This window comes from Pholis gunnellus (genome assembly GCF_910591455.1).
Source record: "Pholis gunnellus genome assembly, chromosome: 9".
In the NCBI taxonomy this organism is placed as follows: Eukaryota; Metazoa; Chordata; class Actinopteri; order Perciformes; family Pholidae; genus Pholis; species Pholis gunnellus.
The window spans coordinates 4268200-4283496 of record NC_136535.1 but is presented as its reverse complement, the minus strand read 5'-3'; the positions used below and the strand labels follow the sequence as shown (position 1 = coordinate 4283496).

General features: G+C 41.2%; 1 protein-coding gene across 1 annotated transcript; it reads left to right on the top strand.

The window, feature by feature from the left end:
• Positions 1–669: 669 nt before the first annotated feature.
• LOC306700641 (zinc finger BED domain-containing protein 4-like) lies at positions 670–3082 on the top strand. The gene is made up of 5 exons (XM_079165714.1): positions 670–776; positions 1041–1164; positions 1380–1519; positions 1607–2672; positions 2752–3082. Exons 1-5 carry the CDS (start codon positions 678–680, stop codon positions 3075–3077), a joined length of 1755 nt encoding a protein of 584 aa, XP_079021840.1. The 5' UTR covers positions 670–677; the 3' UTR covers positions 3078–3082.
• The last annotated feature ends 12215 nt before the right edge of the window (positions 3083–15297 follow it).

Here is a 15297-nt window from a genome sequence, read left to right as displayed (position 1 = left end):
CCCAAGCTACCAAAAAATGGGATGAAATATTTTTTCGCCACAAAAATAAAGTCATGCCATAGAGGGTTAAAACATGTTTTGGTAACAACCGAAATGTGTCCATAGCACCAACTACTAATAGATCAAATTCATCATCTTTTGATCAGACAGTTTCTGGTTTAAGTATAATATTGTCACGGGAGGTCAAGATGAGGACCCAATAGCAAGACCACAGGAGACAGAGTCTGGCAAAACAGATTTTATTTCACCAGTATTTAAAGGAGGATGTGTGGAGCCCGTGGTCCGACACAGGTAGCCAAATCGATGATGTGTGTCCCGTGGCACGACACCGGAGGGCAGGCAGATAGACGGTGTGAGATCCCGTGGTTCAACACCGGAGGCAGGCAGATCGACGGTGTGAGGTCCCGTGGTTCGACACCGGAGGCAGGCAGATCGACGGTGTGAGGTCCCGTGGTTCGACACCGGAGGCAGGCAGATCGACGGTGTGAGGTCCCGTGGTTCGACTAGCGATGGGACGAGCGACACTGGTGCATCAGCACTGTGCCGAGAGCTCAAGAGGGAAACCTCGTATCGGTGCGTGTATTGCTTTAAGAAAGAATCACGTGACCGATACAGGAACTGTGTCGTTTGGATGTGCCGCGCCAAAGTGTGTTTATCAGGAAACAAACTGTATCAACATGTCGTGGGTTTGTCGGATGGAGTTTTGCTTGATCATGGATCGTCCTAGGAAGTTTTCCCCGGTGTGGAATAATTTTGATCTCGTGACGCCAAACAAGGTAAATCTTTTTCTCCTTTATATACTATTTTTTACGGTGGCGCATTGCAATCACTTTATCAGTTTATCAAGTGAATGACCTGTGATTCATATGATAGTCAGTTAAAGAGCCTTACAGTTGCTTTATTCATGTCATCATGTAATTATGAGATCCTGATCTCGTAATCATGAGATAGGGTGTCTATTTTGTTTAACAAGTGAATGCAATGTTCTGGTAAGAGGTTTGAATTGTTTTCAGATAAATTAACTTTTTATGTTATTGTAGGTGAAGTGTCGGCTCTGCTCCACAGAGCTATCTTATATCAATAAGAGCACTTCATCAATGCTGAGGCATTATAGAGCTCGGCATGGCAATGAAGAATTGGCAGATACTCGTGAGAGTACCCCAGGTATGTTAAAATTCTCTCTAAAAATTGTGCTAAAAAAAAACATGCATGCAAAACGACAGGCTCCAGGCCTGGTATCGAACCTCCAACCCTCTTGCTGTGAGGCGACAGTGCTAACCACTACACCACCATGTCGTCTTATGTCTATTTGATATTGTTTGTAAGAATTACAGTCCTTTTATTAAGCTTTTGACAAAATAGTTCCTTTTGGCTTGCAGTTCCTAACAAGCAAGCAGTGGATGAGGCAGTGGTCAATATGATCATCAAAGACTGTCAGCCACTCAGCTTTGTTGAAAATGAGGGATTCAGGGAGCTCCTGAAGCTTATTGTACCCTCGTATGCTCTACCCAGCAGGAAGGTATGTTTAAGAATTTTAATTATATGTTTGTACTAACTATATAACTATATTTTATTGGTGTAACAGTATTTGTATGGTTATTTTCAGACCATCAAGGACTTGGTGAGCCAGAGATATGAGGAGGAGAAGGAGAAAACCAAAAAGGACCTCCAGAGTGCTGTTGCTGTTACTTTAACAGCTGATATGTGGACGTCCATGAATATGGAGGCATATCTAGCTGTTACTGGCCACTATGTGGACAAAGAAAGCCATGAACTCCATTCATCAGTCTTGGCAGTGCAGCATTTTCCTCAGAAACACACTGCAGAAAACATTGCCACGGTTAAAAGGAGCCTCATGGAGGAGTGGGGCATAGCAGGAAAGGTCAGGTGTCTTGTCACTGATGCAGCAGCAAACATGACTGCATGTGCTCGAATGCTGCAAATACGGCATACCATTTGTATAGCCCATTCCCTGAATTTAATTGTGAGAAAATCATGTGATCAAATCCCAACAATGACTGAAATACGCAACAAAACACGACACATTGTGACATACTTTCGATCGAGCGTGACTGCTAAAGAGAAGCTCACTCAAATACAGCAACAGCTGGGAACACCGGGCCATAAATTAATAAACGAGGTGCCAACACGATGGAACAGTACCTACCAAATGTTTGAAAGAATGACTGAGCAGAAGGAGGCAGTCTGGGTGTCACTGGCCTTATTAAAACCTGGCATCACTCCACTGACTCCAGAAGAATGTCAGATCATTGAAGAGATGCTCAGGGTTCTTGTTCCTTTTGACCAAGCTACAAGAGAACTGTCTGAGGAAAAAAGGGTCTCTGGGTCGAAGGTCATTCCCATGATGAGAATGCTCCACATTGAGCTTCAACGTCAGGCCACAACAGTGACACAAACAGCTGCTCAGCAACTGGCTGAAAACCTGAGGAAGCGGCTAACTGACGCTATTTGCGGCATAGAATCTCTCAGTGTGATGACTCTGGCAACTCTGTTAGATCCCAGATTTAAAAAGAATGGATTTGTTAGTCAGCAAAAGGCAAGTGAAGCGGTGAAGAGACTGCAGTCAGAATGTGCAGAAGAAATGAGGAGCCAAGAGCCTGACCCAAGAGAAGGAGAGCCTAGCTCTTCACATGGGTCAGAACCCAGTTCAGGTATGAAAATACATTTTTGTGGCACTTTGTGATATGATTTATCATGTGATAATGAAGTAATGATTGACTATTTTTTTAGGGCACAATCTCTGGAAGACTTTCGATATGGAGGTTGCAGAGACCCAGAAGACGAGGAACGCAACAGCTGACTCCATTATTGAAGTCCAACGCTACCTGGCAGAAACAAACACACCCAGAAACCAAGATCCTTTGCAATATTGGAAATGGAACCAGAACATATACCCACATCTTCATCAACTTGCACTTAAAACTCTCTGCACACCATCATCGTCTGTACCATGCGAAAGAGTATTTTCCAAGGCTGGGGAGCTGGTGTGTAAGAGGAGAAATCGCCTTGGAGCAAAGACACTCGAAAAACTTTTGTTTCTCAATAAAAATTCATGAACTGATCACTTTTTTGTCTTTTATTTCATATGATTTAACAGTTAAGTTGACAAATGTGCACATAAGTTACAAAATTGTAACTCTGAATTTTTACTCTAATTTGCTATATTTTACATACCAACTCAGTTTTAGCATTTACACGAACAAGGACTTTCTTTACCTGCAATGATTTTATAACTACTGCAGGGGTCACTATTGGGTGACCAACACAGTATCAATACAGTGCCGACACAGTTTGTTTAGTGTGTCAATACACTCCTTGAGGTATCATCGTCCCATCACTAGGTTCGACACCGGAGGCAGGCAGATCGACGGTGTGAGGTCCCGTGGTTCGAAACCGGAGGCCAGGCAGAACAGCGAATATTCTACAACGTAGTGGAGAGGAAGGAAGTTAGTCCAAGGAAACATCAACAGATAATTCACGGAACAGAGGTGAGACTACCGAGGCAGAAGACGAAACGGACTGACAACCCAGGCCTGCAGGGCCAGGGTTGATAAGCAGTCAGGCGGTGATCAGTGGAATCAGGATCAGCTGGTAATGATCCAGATTGTCCGCAGCTGGGTGCCAATCAGGGGTGTGGCCATGGAAATTGTCTGGAGGCAGGTCCAAGAAAACAAACACCGAGCACATGACGTACAATAACAAACAGGGGAATGAGGAGAGGAGATTGGGGGAACACAGAGGTTAACACACAATGGTTCAGACAGGAATCCTGACAAATATAAAAATGAATTTGACTGATTTAGAACTGTAGCTCGTTATATTTCAGGCAAAGTGCTGTTTCTTGGTTCTCAGTCCAGTGTGTGTTATGGACACAGACTGTAGGGTACTTATTACCTTGTTAACACAGCAGTCAGCACCTTCTTCTTCTTTTTTTATCATCTTCTCTGTTGGCATGCATCTACCAACTGGGGCTGAAATAGCAGCAGTGGTGAGCAGTCAGAAACTCCTCTTTTGCCAAGGGGCACAAACATAGCATCCTTACAAACCTCAACTTATCAGTCATCAGGTTTCTTGTCAAGGCGAATCACAAACTATTCACTCCTGTGTATAAATATAGTGATGCTTTTGAGGAGTCTCATTTGGGTACCTGAATTCTAACTCACGTGTCTGGGTGTGCAGAGGTGACTGAGGAACTTTACTGTGAATGTTTCCCTTTCCCATAATCCTCTTCTCTCTTCCCTTGCCATACTCTCTATTCATTGTCTCTGTCATTTGTAACTTATAATATAAGAAATTAATAAATACAAATAAAAACTGAATAAAATACAAACACCATTTCAACTCCCATACCGTTATTTATTCAATTAAATTAATTTTGTATAGCCAAAAATCACAAATTTGTTTTATTTTAATTTGCTTTAATTTATATATAATTAATTTATATCTTAGGCAAGGCTGACCCCATACTTAATACATCCTAAGATACTTCATGTTGCTTTGAAAATATTTGTTCCTATATTTTGGTCTACCTGGTCTCTTTTTGTAATAATGAATGTAAAACCTCAACACTGTAATGCCCAGTCATTTATTTAGCCTTCTTTCTTATGAACAAGAACTGCAATTGCAACCTTTCAACATGACAACATGATCATGAACTCTCACAAAAAACATACAAACTCTGGCGATGCTGCACACTGAATCGGGCTCACCATTGACATAACTCTGCTGACTTTTGGCTAACGTTAAACTAATGATACCAAATAAAGCTAAAACTGTTCAACACACAACTGGTGAAATTGCTGCAGATACAGCTTCATATTTTGCCTTTATGAGCATCTTAAAATATTGTGTTAGTTAGAGCTAACAGCTTTTCCAATCCAACATCCAAGTATAGGACCAATTGTTTGAAAATACAAATTTGATAAAAAGTACTTTATAAAAGACCTGGTGGAGACGGAGTGCCTCCGCTTTCGGCAGGAGAAAACCTCCCTGCTGGAGGAGACTGAGAAGCAGACCTCGATGGAGCTAAATCCAGTCTTTTGCCTCTTATTGCGGGGTCACCTCACCCGGCACGCTGGCCCTCACTTTCATTGTGCCACGGGGTTTGCTTCACCCTCTGATTCGCGTGTGCATTAGACTCCGTGGCGTCGGGCACACCACCGACCCGGCACTCCCGCACTGTCGGGGAGGTGGAGCGTGAGCGATAGGACCCGAAAGATGGTCAACTAAAGTCTGAGGTAGAGTCATACTTTGGTGCATTTGAGCGCATCGCTGCTGCATTGCATTAGCCAGAAGACGTGTGGGCCATACTTCTGCAGTGTAAGCTGGTTGGAAAAGCTCATGGAAGCTTGTTCGTCACTGTCGTTGGAAGATAGCCTGGTATATGAGAGTGTTAAAGGTGTCATTCTGCGAACATATGAGTTGGTACCAGAGGCTTACAGACAGCGGTTCCAAAACCTTAAGAAGGAGCACACCCAGACTTTCAATGACTTTGCTCGGGTTAAAAAGATTGATCTGTTTGACCATTGGTGTAAAGCCAGTAAGGCTGACGATCTCGCCTCGGTGTGTGAGCTCATGATGTTAGAAGTTGTGTTGTGTTCCTGAGCGTACTGTGGTTTATTTAAATGAGCAAAAAGTGACCACCCTGCAGCAGGCCGCTACACTAGCAGACAAATTTGCTCTAACGCATAGGAATGTGTTTTCAAGGTGAGATACTCAGCAGTGTGAGTATTCTCGGGAGGATGGTGGCACATATGGGTCACGCAGAACTGTTTCTCGGTCGGGGCCTAAGGCTGAGAAACAGTGTTTTTTCTGTCATGACCCTGGTCACTTGGTCGTAGACTGTGCAGCCTGGAGACGGAAGCAACAGGGGGCAGCTTCCAGACGGCAGCCCAAGGGAGTGGGGTTAGTGAAGACGGTGAGATCTGTAATCCACTTGGCACATCTCGTAAAAAGCACAATATCTGTGGCGTTTATTGGAAGCTTAGAAATTTACCACGAGGTTGCCATTCTTCGTTATCTTTGATTTATTTGGCCTTACTCTGCAGCTCTGAAGAGACATAGCTATGAAAGGGTCCTAGAGCCCTTGTTGAGGGATCTTGTCATTTTGGAAAGCAAAGTTATTTTTATTGCACAGCTTGGAGATTGTGTTTATGGCACAATACAGTGTGTAATAGACAATTTGGGAGCGCATGGAATTGCTGGATTTATTGGGAGTTTTGCAGGTGCTTATGTTTGCCATTTTAGTGTGGCAAAAAGTGAAATTCAGGAGAGGGAAGTGCGTTCAGGTACTTTTACTCTCCGAAGCAAAGAGATGCATGAGATGCATGTGAGGTCAGCACAGGACAATGCAAAACCTTGTTATGGAGTTAAAAGAAAGTGTTTTCTCTTCACGTCTTATATTTCAACGTCTGCACTGGCTACCCTCCAGATCTTGCACATTACATTTTTGAAGGCATATTACCAGTCGAGTTGGCACACTCCCTCAACTTGTCACTTAAAAATCTCAACGAGTCCATTCAGAAATCTCCTTACAAGTGGACAGACAAAAGTAACCGTCCTCATGCTATTCCCAAGGCGTTCACACTGAATAAAACTATTGGAAGTGCTTCCATTTTTGATTGGACAGTTGGTGCCCCCAGATGAGCTAGCCTGGCAGGTCATTTTGGACTTAAAATATATCGTTGAACTAGTTGTTGCACCAGTGCACATAACGCAATCAATTGCTTTCCTTGAAACCAAGATTTGTGACCATAGATATAGGTTACAAGAGGTGTTTCCAGGTTCAAAGCTGCTGCCGAAACATCATTTTGTGGAACACTATTCACAGATGATCAGATTTTTTGGCCCACTAGTTGGAATGTGTTCACAAACTTACCAAATAGATGAGGTAGCAGGGGCACTCATCCAAAAATGTCCCTGTTTGAAAGAACCAGTTGCCACCGGTTACTATGGCTGGATGATTAGCCTAAAATATCAAATGGCTAATTACCGGACAAAGATGCGAAAAATTGGCTGTCCAGAAGTGACTGTAAATGCACCCCAGCCCAAAATAGAAAGAGACCTAAAAAGGCTGTGGTCAACTATTGTCCTTCACACCCTGCTGGTGAAACAGATGAAAGCCCAGAATGTCTGAGACATGAACTGTTAAATGACAGACGAAGAAACAATGCACCTTGTGTAAGAGTGAAGATGTCAAAAACATTCTCCGACAGAAGAAAAGAGGTGGTGCAGGGAAAGCTGTCTGCTGGAGAGTTTAAAGTCAGGTGGCCTGCACTTTTCCATATCGATGAGGTAAGCACATGCTAGCTTTTTTCCCAATGTGCCGCTTGTTTTTGTACAATTTTGGTATTTAACTGCTTTAACCTAAATAGTGACACTACATTTGTAACAAATGTATCCCCCAATAGTAACTGATCAGTTTAAACTCCACAGCAAGCTGAGATCAGATCATCTGATGTATACTCATTACATACTCATTGTACACTTAGGTTACTACTGCTAACACATATTGTACAATTTATAGACATTGTTGCAAATGTTGTATTTAGAATTATTTTAAAAATAAAGTGAGGTCAACCTTAAAAGGGCAGCAATCCTCAAGGCTCTTTGCGTCCACCAGGGTGAGGATGATGGGCAGCTCGTTCGGGAGTATATGGTAAGTCATTTTAATTGATTTGCTTGCCAAATGTTTAAAGATTTTAGAAAGTTCACGTTATCGTTAGCATTAAGGTTGAGAACATTTATATGAAAATGAACTTGCTGCACAGTGGTGCGAACAGGTACACTTTTCTTAGCACTCCCTGGTAGTGCATTCAACAATGCTCTGACATCCAATACTTAGTAGACAGAACAAAACAGGCTTTGACAAGCTTTTTTATGTCATCAACAAGGAGGGTGGATAAATCAGACATTGTGATGACGTTGGCATTTTCGTTGAAGAACTAATAATTCTTGACAACTGTGGATCTGTGGCCCGAGCTTGTGCAATGATACTGGGAGTCATCTACGCTCTGAACATGGCTTACCCCATAGAGCTAAGATACTACTATGAATTCTTTCAGAAAGTGCTCTTTCGAATGGATGGTGAAAAGCTTTTTCCCAAAATCCTTGGACTAAATAACAAAATATATGCTGCACTGTAGGAATTCTTCAGCCGCTCTTGTGAACTGGTGCATTGTGGAATAAGAGAATATGAGTCAACGTGATTACAAAGGCTCCAGTCAAACCTCAAACGGGGGAAACAATGTGGCACACTTGATGAAAATATGATGTTTGTTATGTTTATTTCATGTATTGATGTGAGGAAGGTTACAGTCTCGTCCTGGCTCCACACTGATCTGATATTTGCCTTTTTTCCACTAGTATCCTCAGAGGAGTAAAAGCTTCCGTGGACGTTTAAATCACCTTTCATGTTACGTCTTTATTTATTTGCGAAGGTCTGTTTCCACTGCACTTAGTATTTCGTTTCTATCAAAACACCAACTTTTGTACCGAAATGAAACGTTAAAACATTTAAGTTTTTGTTTTTATCTTGGTGTTTACATACAGTTGAGGAAAAGAATGTGGAAAACGTGATGGGAGCATGACATGTATGTCTTCTGTTTCATGTGTCGATGTGAGGAAGGTTACAGTCTCCTGATCACTCCACACAGATCTGATATTTTCATTTTCCGTTAGTATCCTCAGAGGAGTGAAATGTTCAGTAAACGTTGAAAGTCACATGTTACATCTTGATTTATTTGCCAAGTTTCCACTGCAATTGGTCTTTTGTATTTATTGAGATACCACCTTTTGTTCCGAAGTGAAGCATTTAAGATTGCACACACGGACGCACACACTCGACACAATTACATTTTCTTTAGTTTGTAATGTATTGATCTTGTTATATTTCACATCCTCATATCTTATGTTTATTCATTTCATGTTCTCTGTAATATTGTGACATTTTTACATTGTATAAATGGAGGCTTTAAATTAGCCCAGTTGGCTTTTTGCCTCTTCCTGCACTGTGATATTATTTATCTCTGTTATGTTTGTTTATTTTTATTTTATTGTTTAAACTGTGCAAAACAAATAAATAAACTAAACTATTATTTTATATTTGTTTACATCCAGGTGTGGATAAGAATGTGGAAATCTTAAGATGACATTACTTAAAAATAATTAAGGAGTCAACTTAAAAAATATATCTGGATTTATTTCGTACAACCACTTACCTAAAAAAATTAAGTCAATTCAACATTTCTTTTTTCAGTATAGCTATTATAAACTTTAAAAAAGGTTTCTCATCATCTAAGCGATGGTGTTAATTTTCTATGAATAATGGGATGTAATAATTCCACTGAGCTGTAGTCCCGTCAAAGAGCATTCTTACGGAACTTCCTCCTTCATGTTGCACAAACCATTAAATAATTGAAGGCATTTATTGTGCCGTTTTATTGAATATGTAAGAGCTCAGGGGGCCACTGAAGGTGTTCAACAGATCCTAATTATCACTGACATGTATGCATGGGATTTTTGGTTGAAACCTGTTCTGCAGGCTGCAGACAGGCCCAATCTCAAAGTCCCCCCTACAGCCTTAAACCCTGAACCCTCAGGGACCTAACTGACGTCAGCCAGTATGTGCAAACCTGCAAGGGCTTGAAATGGGATAAATACGAATGGGACATTACTTTGCGGCAACACATCACGTTACCTTGATAATGTAACAAGTTGGAAAACATGCACTTTTATAAGTTAAGGAAAATAGTAATGTCATGGTCTATTGTGTTGAATGTGATGTGATTGAAAGGATCATTCATAGATCATTCAACTTGACGATTTACTGAAACCACGAGTTAAAACTCACACATGAATACGTGGTTGAAATAATAAGATTGTGTTTTCTTGCATCATTTGCTTTGTTCTGAATTGTGTAATTTGATACGTAGTGTTAAACTGTGATCTACATAGTGGTCTTGATCTTGAGTCTGAGATCGATTGTTTTGGTCTCCGCCGAGTGGCGTCGAAAATACCCGCGATCTTTTTCCATGTGTTTTTCGATGGACATTAAACTTCTTGCTGAGAAACGAACTATATATCACTCTCGTGATTATTCATCCCCCCTTTTTCTGGGGGTGTAACAATAACACCAAAACATGTTATCGACAATTGTGGGTTTTTATTTTAGGTTTGCACTCCATGATTTGACCAATCTTCAAGGCTCTTGCCTTTCAAGACCAGAGGTAGCTAATTGTCAAATCTATTTGCGTGTTTTTGTTAAAACAGCTTTAATTAGCAAAATAAAATGTTTGATGAATAAATCTGAGTCTCTGCTTGCTTTCATGTGTTTTTATGTTCCATCTTTCATCCTTAATGTTTCTTGAGTAAATGTAATTTGCCAGGTTGAACTCCCATGTGCCGTCCTCTTTCTTTACGTCTCCATGCTTACACTGGTTACCCTGTGTTTAACGTCACAATGCTATGAAATGTGGGTAACTCCCTGAGCCAATGCCCGTGAGTGTGGAGATTGGGGTTGGGCCTCGGATAAGACAGCGGCGGTTGTCAGCGGTTGTCAGAGAAAACACTTCACGTTGGTTTTAAAACCATTTTTCCTATTTTTGGTCTGCCTGGTCTCCTTTTGTAATAATGAATGTAAAACCTCAACACTGTAATGCACAACCATGGTATTTACACTTCTTTCTCCAGGACAATCGGGCTAACCATTGACATAACTGTTTAGGTGTCTACTGACATATACAGGACTGTCTCAGAAAATTTGAATATTGTGATAATCCCCATACGTGTGATTTAGTTTACTGAACCAAGCTGAGTGTTTTTCAAGGCTCAGGAAACCCTTGCAGGTGTTTCGAGTTAATTAGACGATTCAAGTGATTAGTTGAATACCCTACTAGTATACTTTTTCATGATATTCTAATATTTAGAGATAGGATATTTTAGTTTTCTTAAGCTGTAAGCCATAATCAGCAATATTAAAAGAATAAAAGGCTTGCAATATTTCAGTTGATTTGTAATGAATCCAGAATGCATGACATTTTTGTTTTTTTAATTGCATTACACAAAATAAAGAACTTTATCACAATATTCTAATTTTCTGAGACAGTCCTGTATATATATATTGTGGAGAATTTAAGAATTAAAAGCATTATTTAGTAGAATTTATAGTACCCCTAGTGGTGAATGAAATTGTCACAATGATGAGAATGTAAATTATGTTAAGAGTCACAATATATTTACTTATGGAATGTATTATAGGTTTACAGGATGTTTACTTATAGAAGATATTATATGTTTGCAATAAGTTTACTTGTAGGAGTCTTTAACATAATCATTGGAAGTATTGAACCAAAGTATAGTCACATAGTTAGGGGGTTCTGAGCCATGAGGAAGAGACATCAAAGGGGACACAGAGGTGCTGGACAAATGGCCAAGGAAGGAGGAGGAGAACCGGAGACAACTGAAGGGAAGCAGACGGTCATAAAACAGCAGAGAGCACTCCTGGGTAAGACCATGCGGTCCCAGGTCAGAGGTGATGTCAGAGGTGATGTCACAAGGGGTCCAGCCATTGAGATGAGCAGCGGATCGATGAAGGAGGCGTCAGAGCGATTGGAAGCCAATCACTGACCCCAGAAAACGGCCTTTGTGTTTTACGACAGATTTCGGACACTTTCCGACCATCAAAGGACATAAAAGGACTGTTTGCGAGGACGTGCGCCGGGCCATGGTAGTTCGCTTTGCAGGATCCGACTTGGTCGGGCCTGTGAGGGGAGTTGCACGTGGTCTCTGCTCTCGAGATGCATACTATCGATAGTGTATTATAGGTTGTAATTGTCATCATCAGTTTACAGTCGTCATTGTTTAATTAAATACTGTTTTGAATTTGGACCGGATCGAGTTACTTTATGATGCGCCTGCGCAGAAAGAAGTAAACACAGCAGCGGCCTTGCGCTTCCTCCACCAGTTTCAGCCTCAACAATATATATATATATATATATATATATATATATTAGAGCTGTGAAAAATATGATTAAATTACAGGATTAATTCGTTACTTTTTTTTAAAGCATTTAACGTATGCGCAGAATGAGCTTCCAATATACCCACAATTGACCGTTCGCCCCCTTAGTTACTTGCTATGTCGACAAAACTCCCAGGACTGTCAACCCAAAGAGAGGCCGTAGAGAGGGGGCAATTCCCGCCTCTAGGAAAAGGGGCGTAAACGGGAAGACGTTATCGTTTCACCGTAGCACTACCAGCCTAAAGTACCATCTCAACGCGACGCATGCGTTGGTCGGTGAGGGGAGTTTAAGTGGAATGCGCCAAACCACCCTCACTGAACAACGTAGTTCCCTCACTAAGTCTGCCTGTGACAAGTTGACTAGCACAGTTGCCAAATGGATTGCAAAAAGCTGTAGCCCGATTAATATTGTTGAGGACGAGGGGAAGTTTTGCGAGTGGCAACGGGGGACTCGAGCATCAAAGCACCGCAAAGACGCACAATAATGACAAAAATCGGTAATATGTGATTAATCATGATTAATCCACAGAAACCTGTGATTAATTTGATTAAAATTTGTAATCATTTCACAGCCCTAATATATATATTTAACATGCAACATGCCTAAGTGGCTGGATAATACCATACTTAAATGATTTATTTCAACTTGCGTATTTTTGTTGCTGCTGTTTTAGGTTTATAAGTCAGGATAAGACCAAAGCCAATTATTTATAAAAAAGGACTGCTGACATGTTGTGCTATAATTGTGGCGAGTTTTAGGCTTACTACTGCATTATTTCAAAGACAAAAGTTTTTTTTTTTCCAGGCGAACCTGAACATTTTCAATTTGAGCTGTGTGTTATATTCATTCAGCATTTACCAGTAACATATACACTGATATGTACATATATTAACAAATGATCACACATGTTAGCGTTATAATCCCATTGAAATTATTCAAATAGACCTTGTAGTTAGCGAGATAAGCCCCTTTCAGTGGGGGTATGACATTTTCAAGCAGAGGGCTAAAAATAGGCTTAGGGGTTTAATAGGCTAACCTGTTCCGAGCCCTAACCTCAACCACACCAAACATCTTTGGGATTAAGGAGGACACCGACTGTGAGTCAGACCTTATCACAAAACCTACCCCTGTAGCCTTAGAACACGAGAGTGGAGGGGTTAGGTTTAGTTAGTCAGACATACATATGGCCATCCTTTTACTTTGTCCAAGTAACAGACTGAACTACTGTAGCAGTGATACAATGCAGTAGAGGACCAAACTTGTAAAATTACCATGACCATGAATATTTGATGTTCTAATTTGTAATTTGTTTTACTTAAATTGCTGTATGTTTGGAAATAATAAACACGGTGGAGGAACAGCATGATTAAAGCTACGTTCTTCCTCTCCGTTTTCTCCATTATTGTCCATCATTTTCTTCCATCAGGACACCTCGTGATGCATTACATCAGACATAACTGCCACATGATTCTCTCTTTCTTTGTCCTTTTCTCTCACCTCTGTGCCATTAGTTAAATGCACGAAGTTGCCAATTACTCATCTGGACATTAGCACTAAGTGGTTTTAATGATCTTAATAACTCCTATTCGTAATGCGCCTATAGACATCTGTCTCTTTGTGGAGAGAGCAGCTCTCATTATTCAATGAAGGAGGTCAGCTCATTTGGATTGCAGATCATTTTTATCCATGAGTCTCTCCCTATGTCTCTCTAATGTTGGATAATTGTCACCCCAGCAGCCACTAATGAACAGGGAGTATGTTTTAAGTGTATGCCAAAAAGTGTTAATTTGTTCATGTGAGACAGAGAGACAGATCACAAGTGTGTGTGTGTGTGTTGAAAAATGAGCCAACATGCCGTGGTGGTTTTCTCTTTAACAGTGTCATGTCAGTGCAGATGCAGCCCTGTCTGCAGGATTTCATTAGCGTTCATTAATTGGATAACAGAAGCTAATTGAGTTATTAATCATTAGCTCATGTAGACATGCCATCCACCTCCAACTCCCTTCCTCTGTTGGCTCTGATTTTTTGCTTTGCAGCTGCCTCCATCCCATCTCCTGCATGTTAAAAGTCAAGCCTTCTGCTACTCTATGCATCTGCGAATGTTCATAGTCACAACGCGCATCATCGCATCTCGTTTCTCTATATAGTTTGTCTTTTTTTTCTCAATACATATATAAGCCCGGCTTAGGGGAAACCTGAGTAACGCTTGGTCTCCCTCTTTCTCCAACTCAATAATGACCAGCTCTGCTGCCGTACAGTCCACAATATGTATTTATTTAGACCAGTTGTGGTAGAAATAAGCGTCATGGTGAGCCTGGCCCAAAACAAAAAACATGTACATTTTCATAAATATACTGACTTAATGAACAAAAAAGAAAATACAGGCAGCTTACCTCCCTCCCTAACGAATAAACAGAAGAAAACAAGGTGAACAAAAAGGGTTTCTCACCCCTACAAGCACCCCAAATGCTTTCAGGCTACATTTTACGCTTGGCCAATCCGATCAGTACCCCCTAAGGATCAGACTCCCTCGCCAGTGCAGCACGGGCTGGTTGGGAGAAAAGAGAGAGAGACCACCGGCCTCTACAGGTTCCTTCTTAAATCAGGCCTAATCAGTCCCCATCCAATCACCTGCAACGCATCAGATAGGAACACAGAAACAAGGTAAACAGCACCCCCCTCAGGCAGGGAGGTAAACAAACGAAGCCTATGACGCTCTAAATTATAACTTTGTGTGGGTGTGTGTTTGTGTGTGTGTATAAACCACTGAAGTGAAAAAAGCACTTTGTTGCGTTGGAGGGAAAGGCTTTTCAGGTGTGCTCTGAGCTCTGTGCTGCAGTCTGCTTTTTACTGTCTACAGGGTGTGAAATTACCTCCAGCCTGTTCTGATCAGGTCTGACCACAGAGAATAAGTTTGACTGCCGTAACATAAAGTCAGCATTGGTTATGTCATGTAGGACTGCCACTGGTGTCCACACCGGTTCTTCTGCTCTGCTAAGGAACACATTAAATTACGTATCCGTGAGATTGGGCTGACGCAGCCTCGCAGCGGTTTTAACGTCATTTGTCAAATCGCAACATTTTTGTCTTAGCTGGTGACGGTATGTCCTGCTTTGCCACTGTAACATGTGGAATGCCCAGGATTCAAGACTGGGACAAATCGTATTAGCCACGCTAGCTGCATGGTTGTAACGGCAAGGGTGGTTGGGCAGTCAACCAATAAGCTTATAAATAGCACACCATTTCCACTGTGAGG

Bases quoted from the DNA above. Each gene is read 5' to 3' on its own strand.
- LOC306700641 (XM_079165714.1), top strand. From the start codon at position 678: ATGTCGTGGGTTTGTCGGATGGAGTTTTGCTTGATCATGGATCGTCCT. The intron at 1,165-1,379 runs GTATGTTAAAAT...TTTGGCTTGCAG, and splicing joins TACTCGTGAGAGTACCCCAG to TTCCTAACAAGCAAGCAGTG. The intron at 1,520-1,606 runs GTATGTTTAAGA...GGTTATTTTCAG, and splicing joins ATGCTCTACCCAGCAGGAAG to ACCATCAAGGACTTGGTGAG.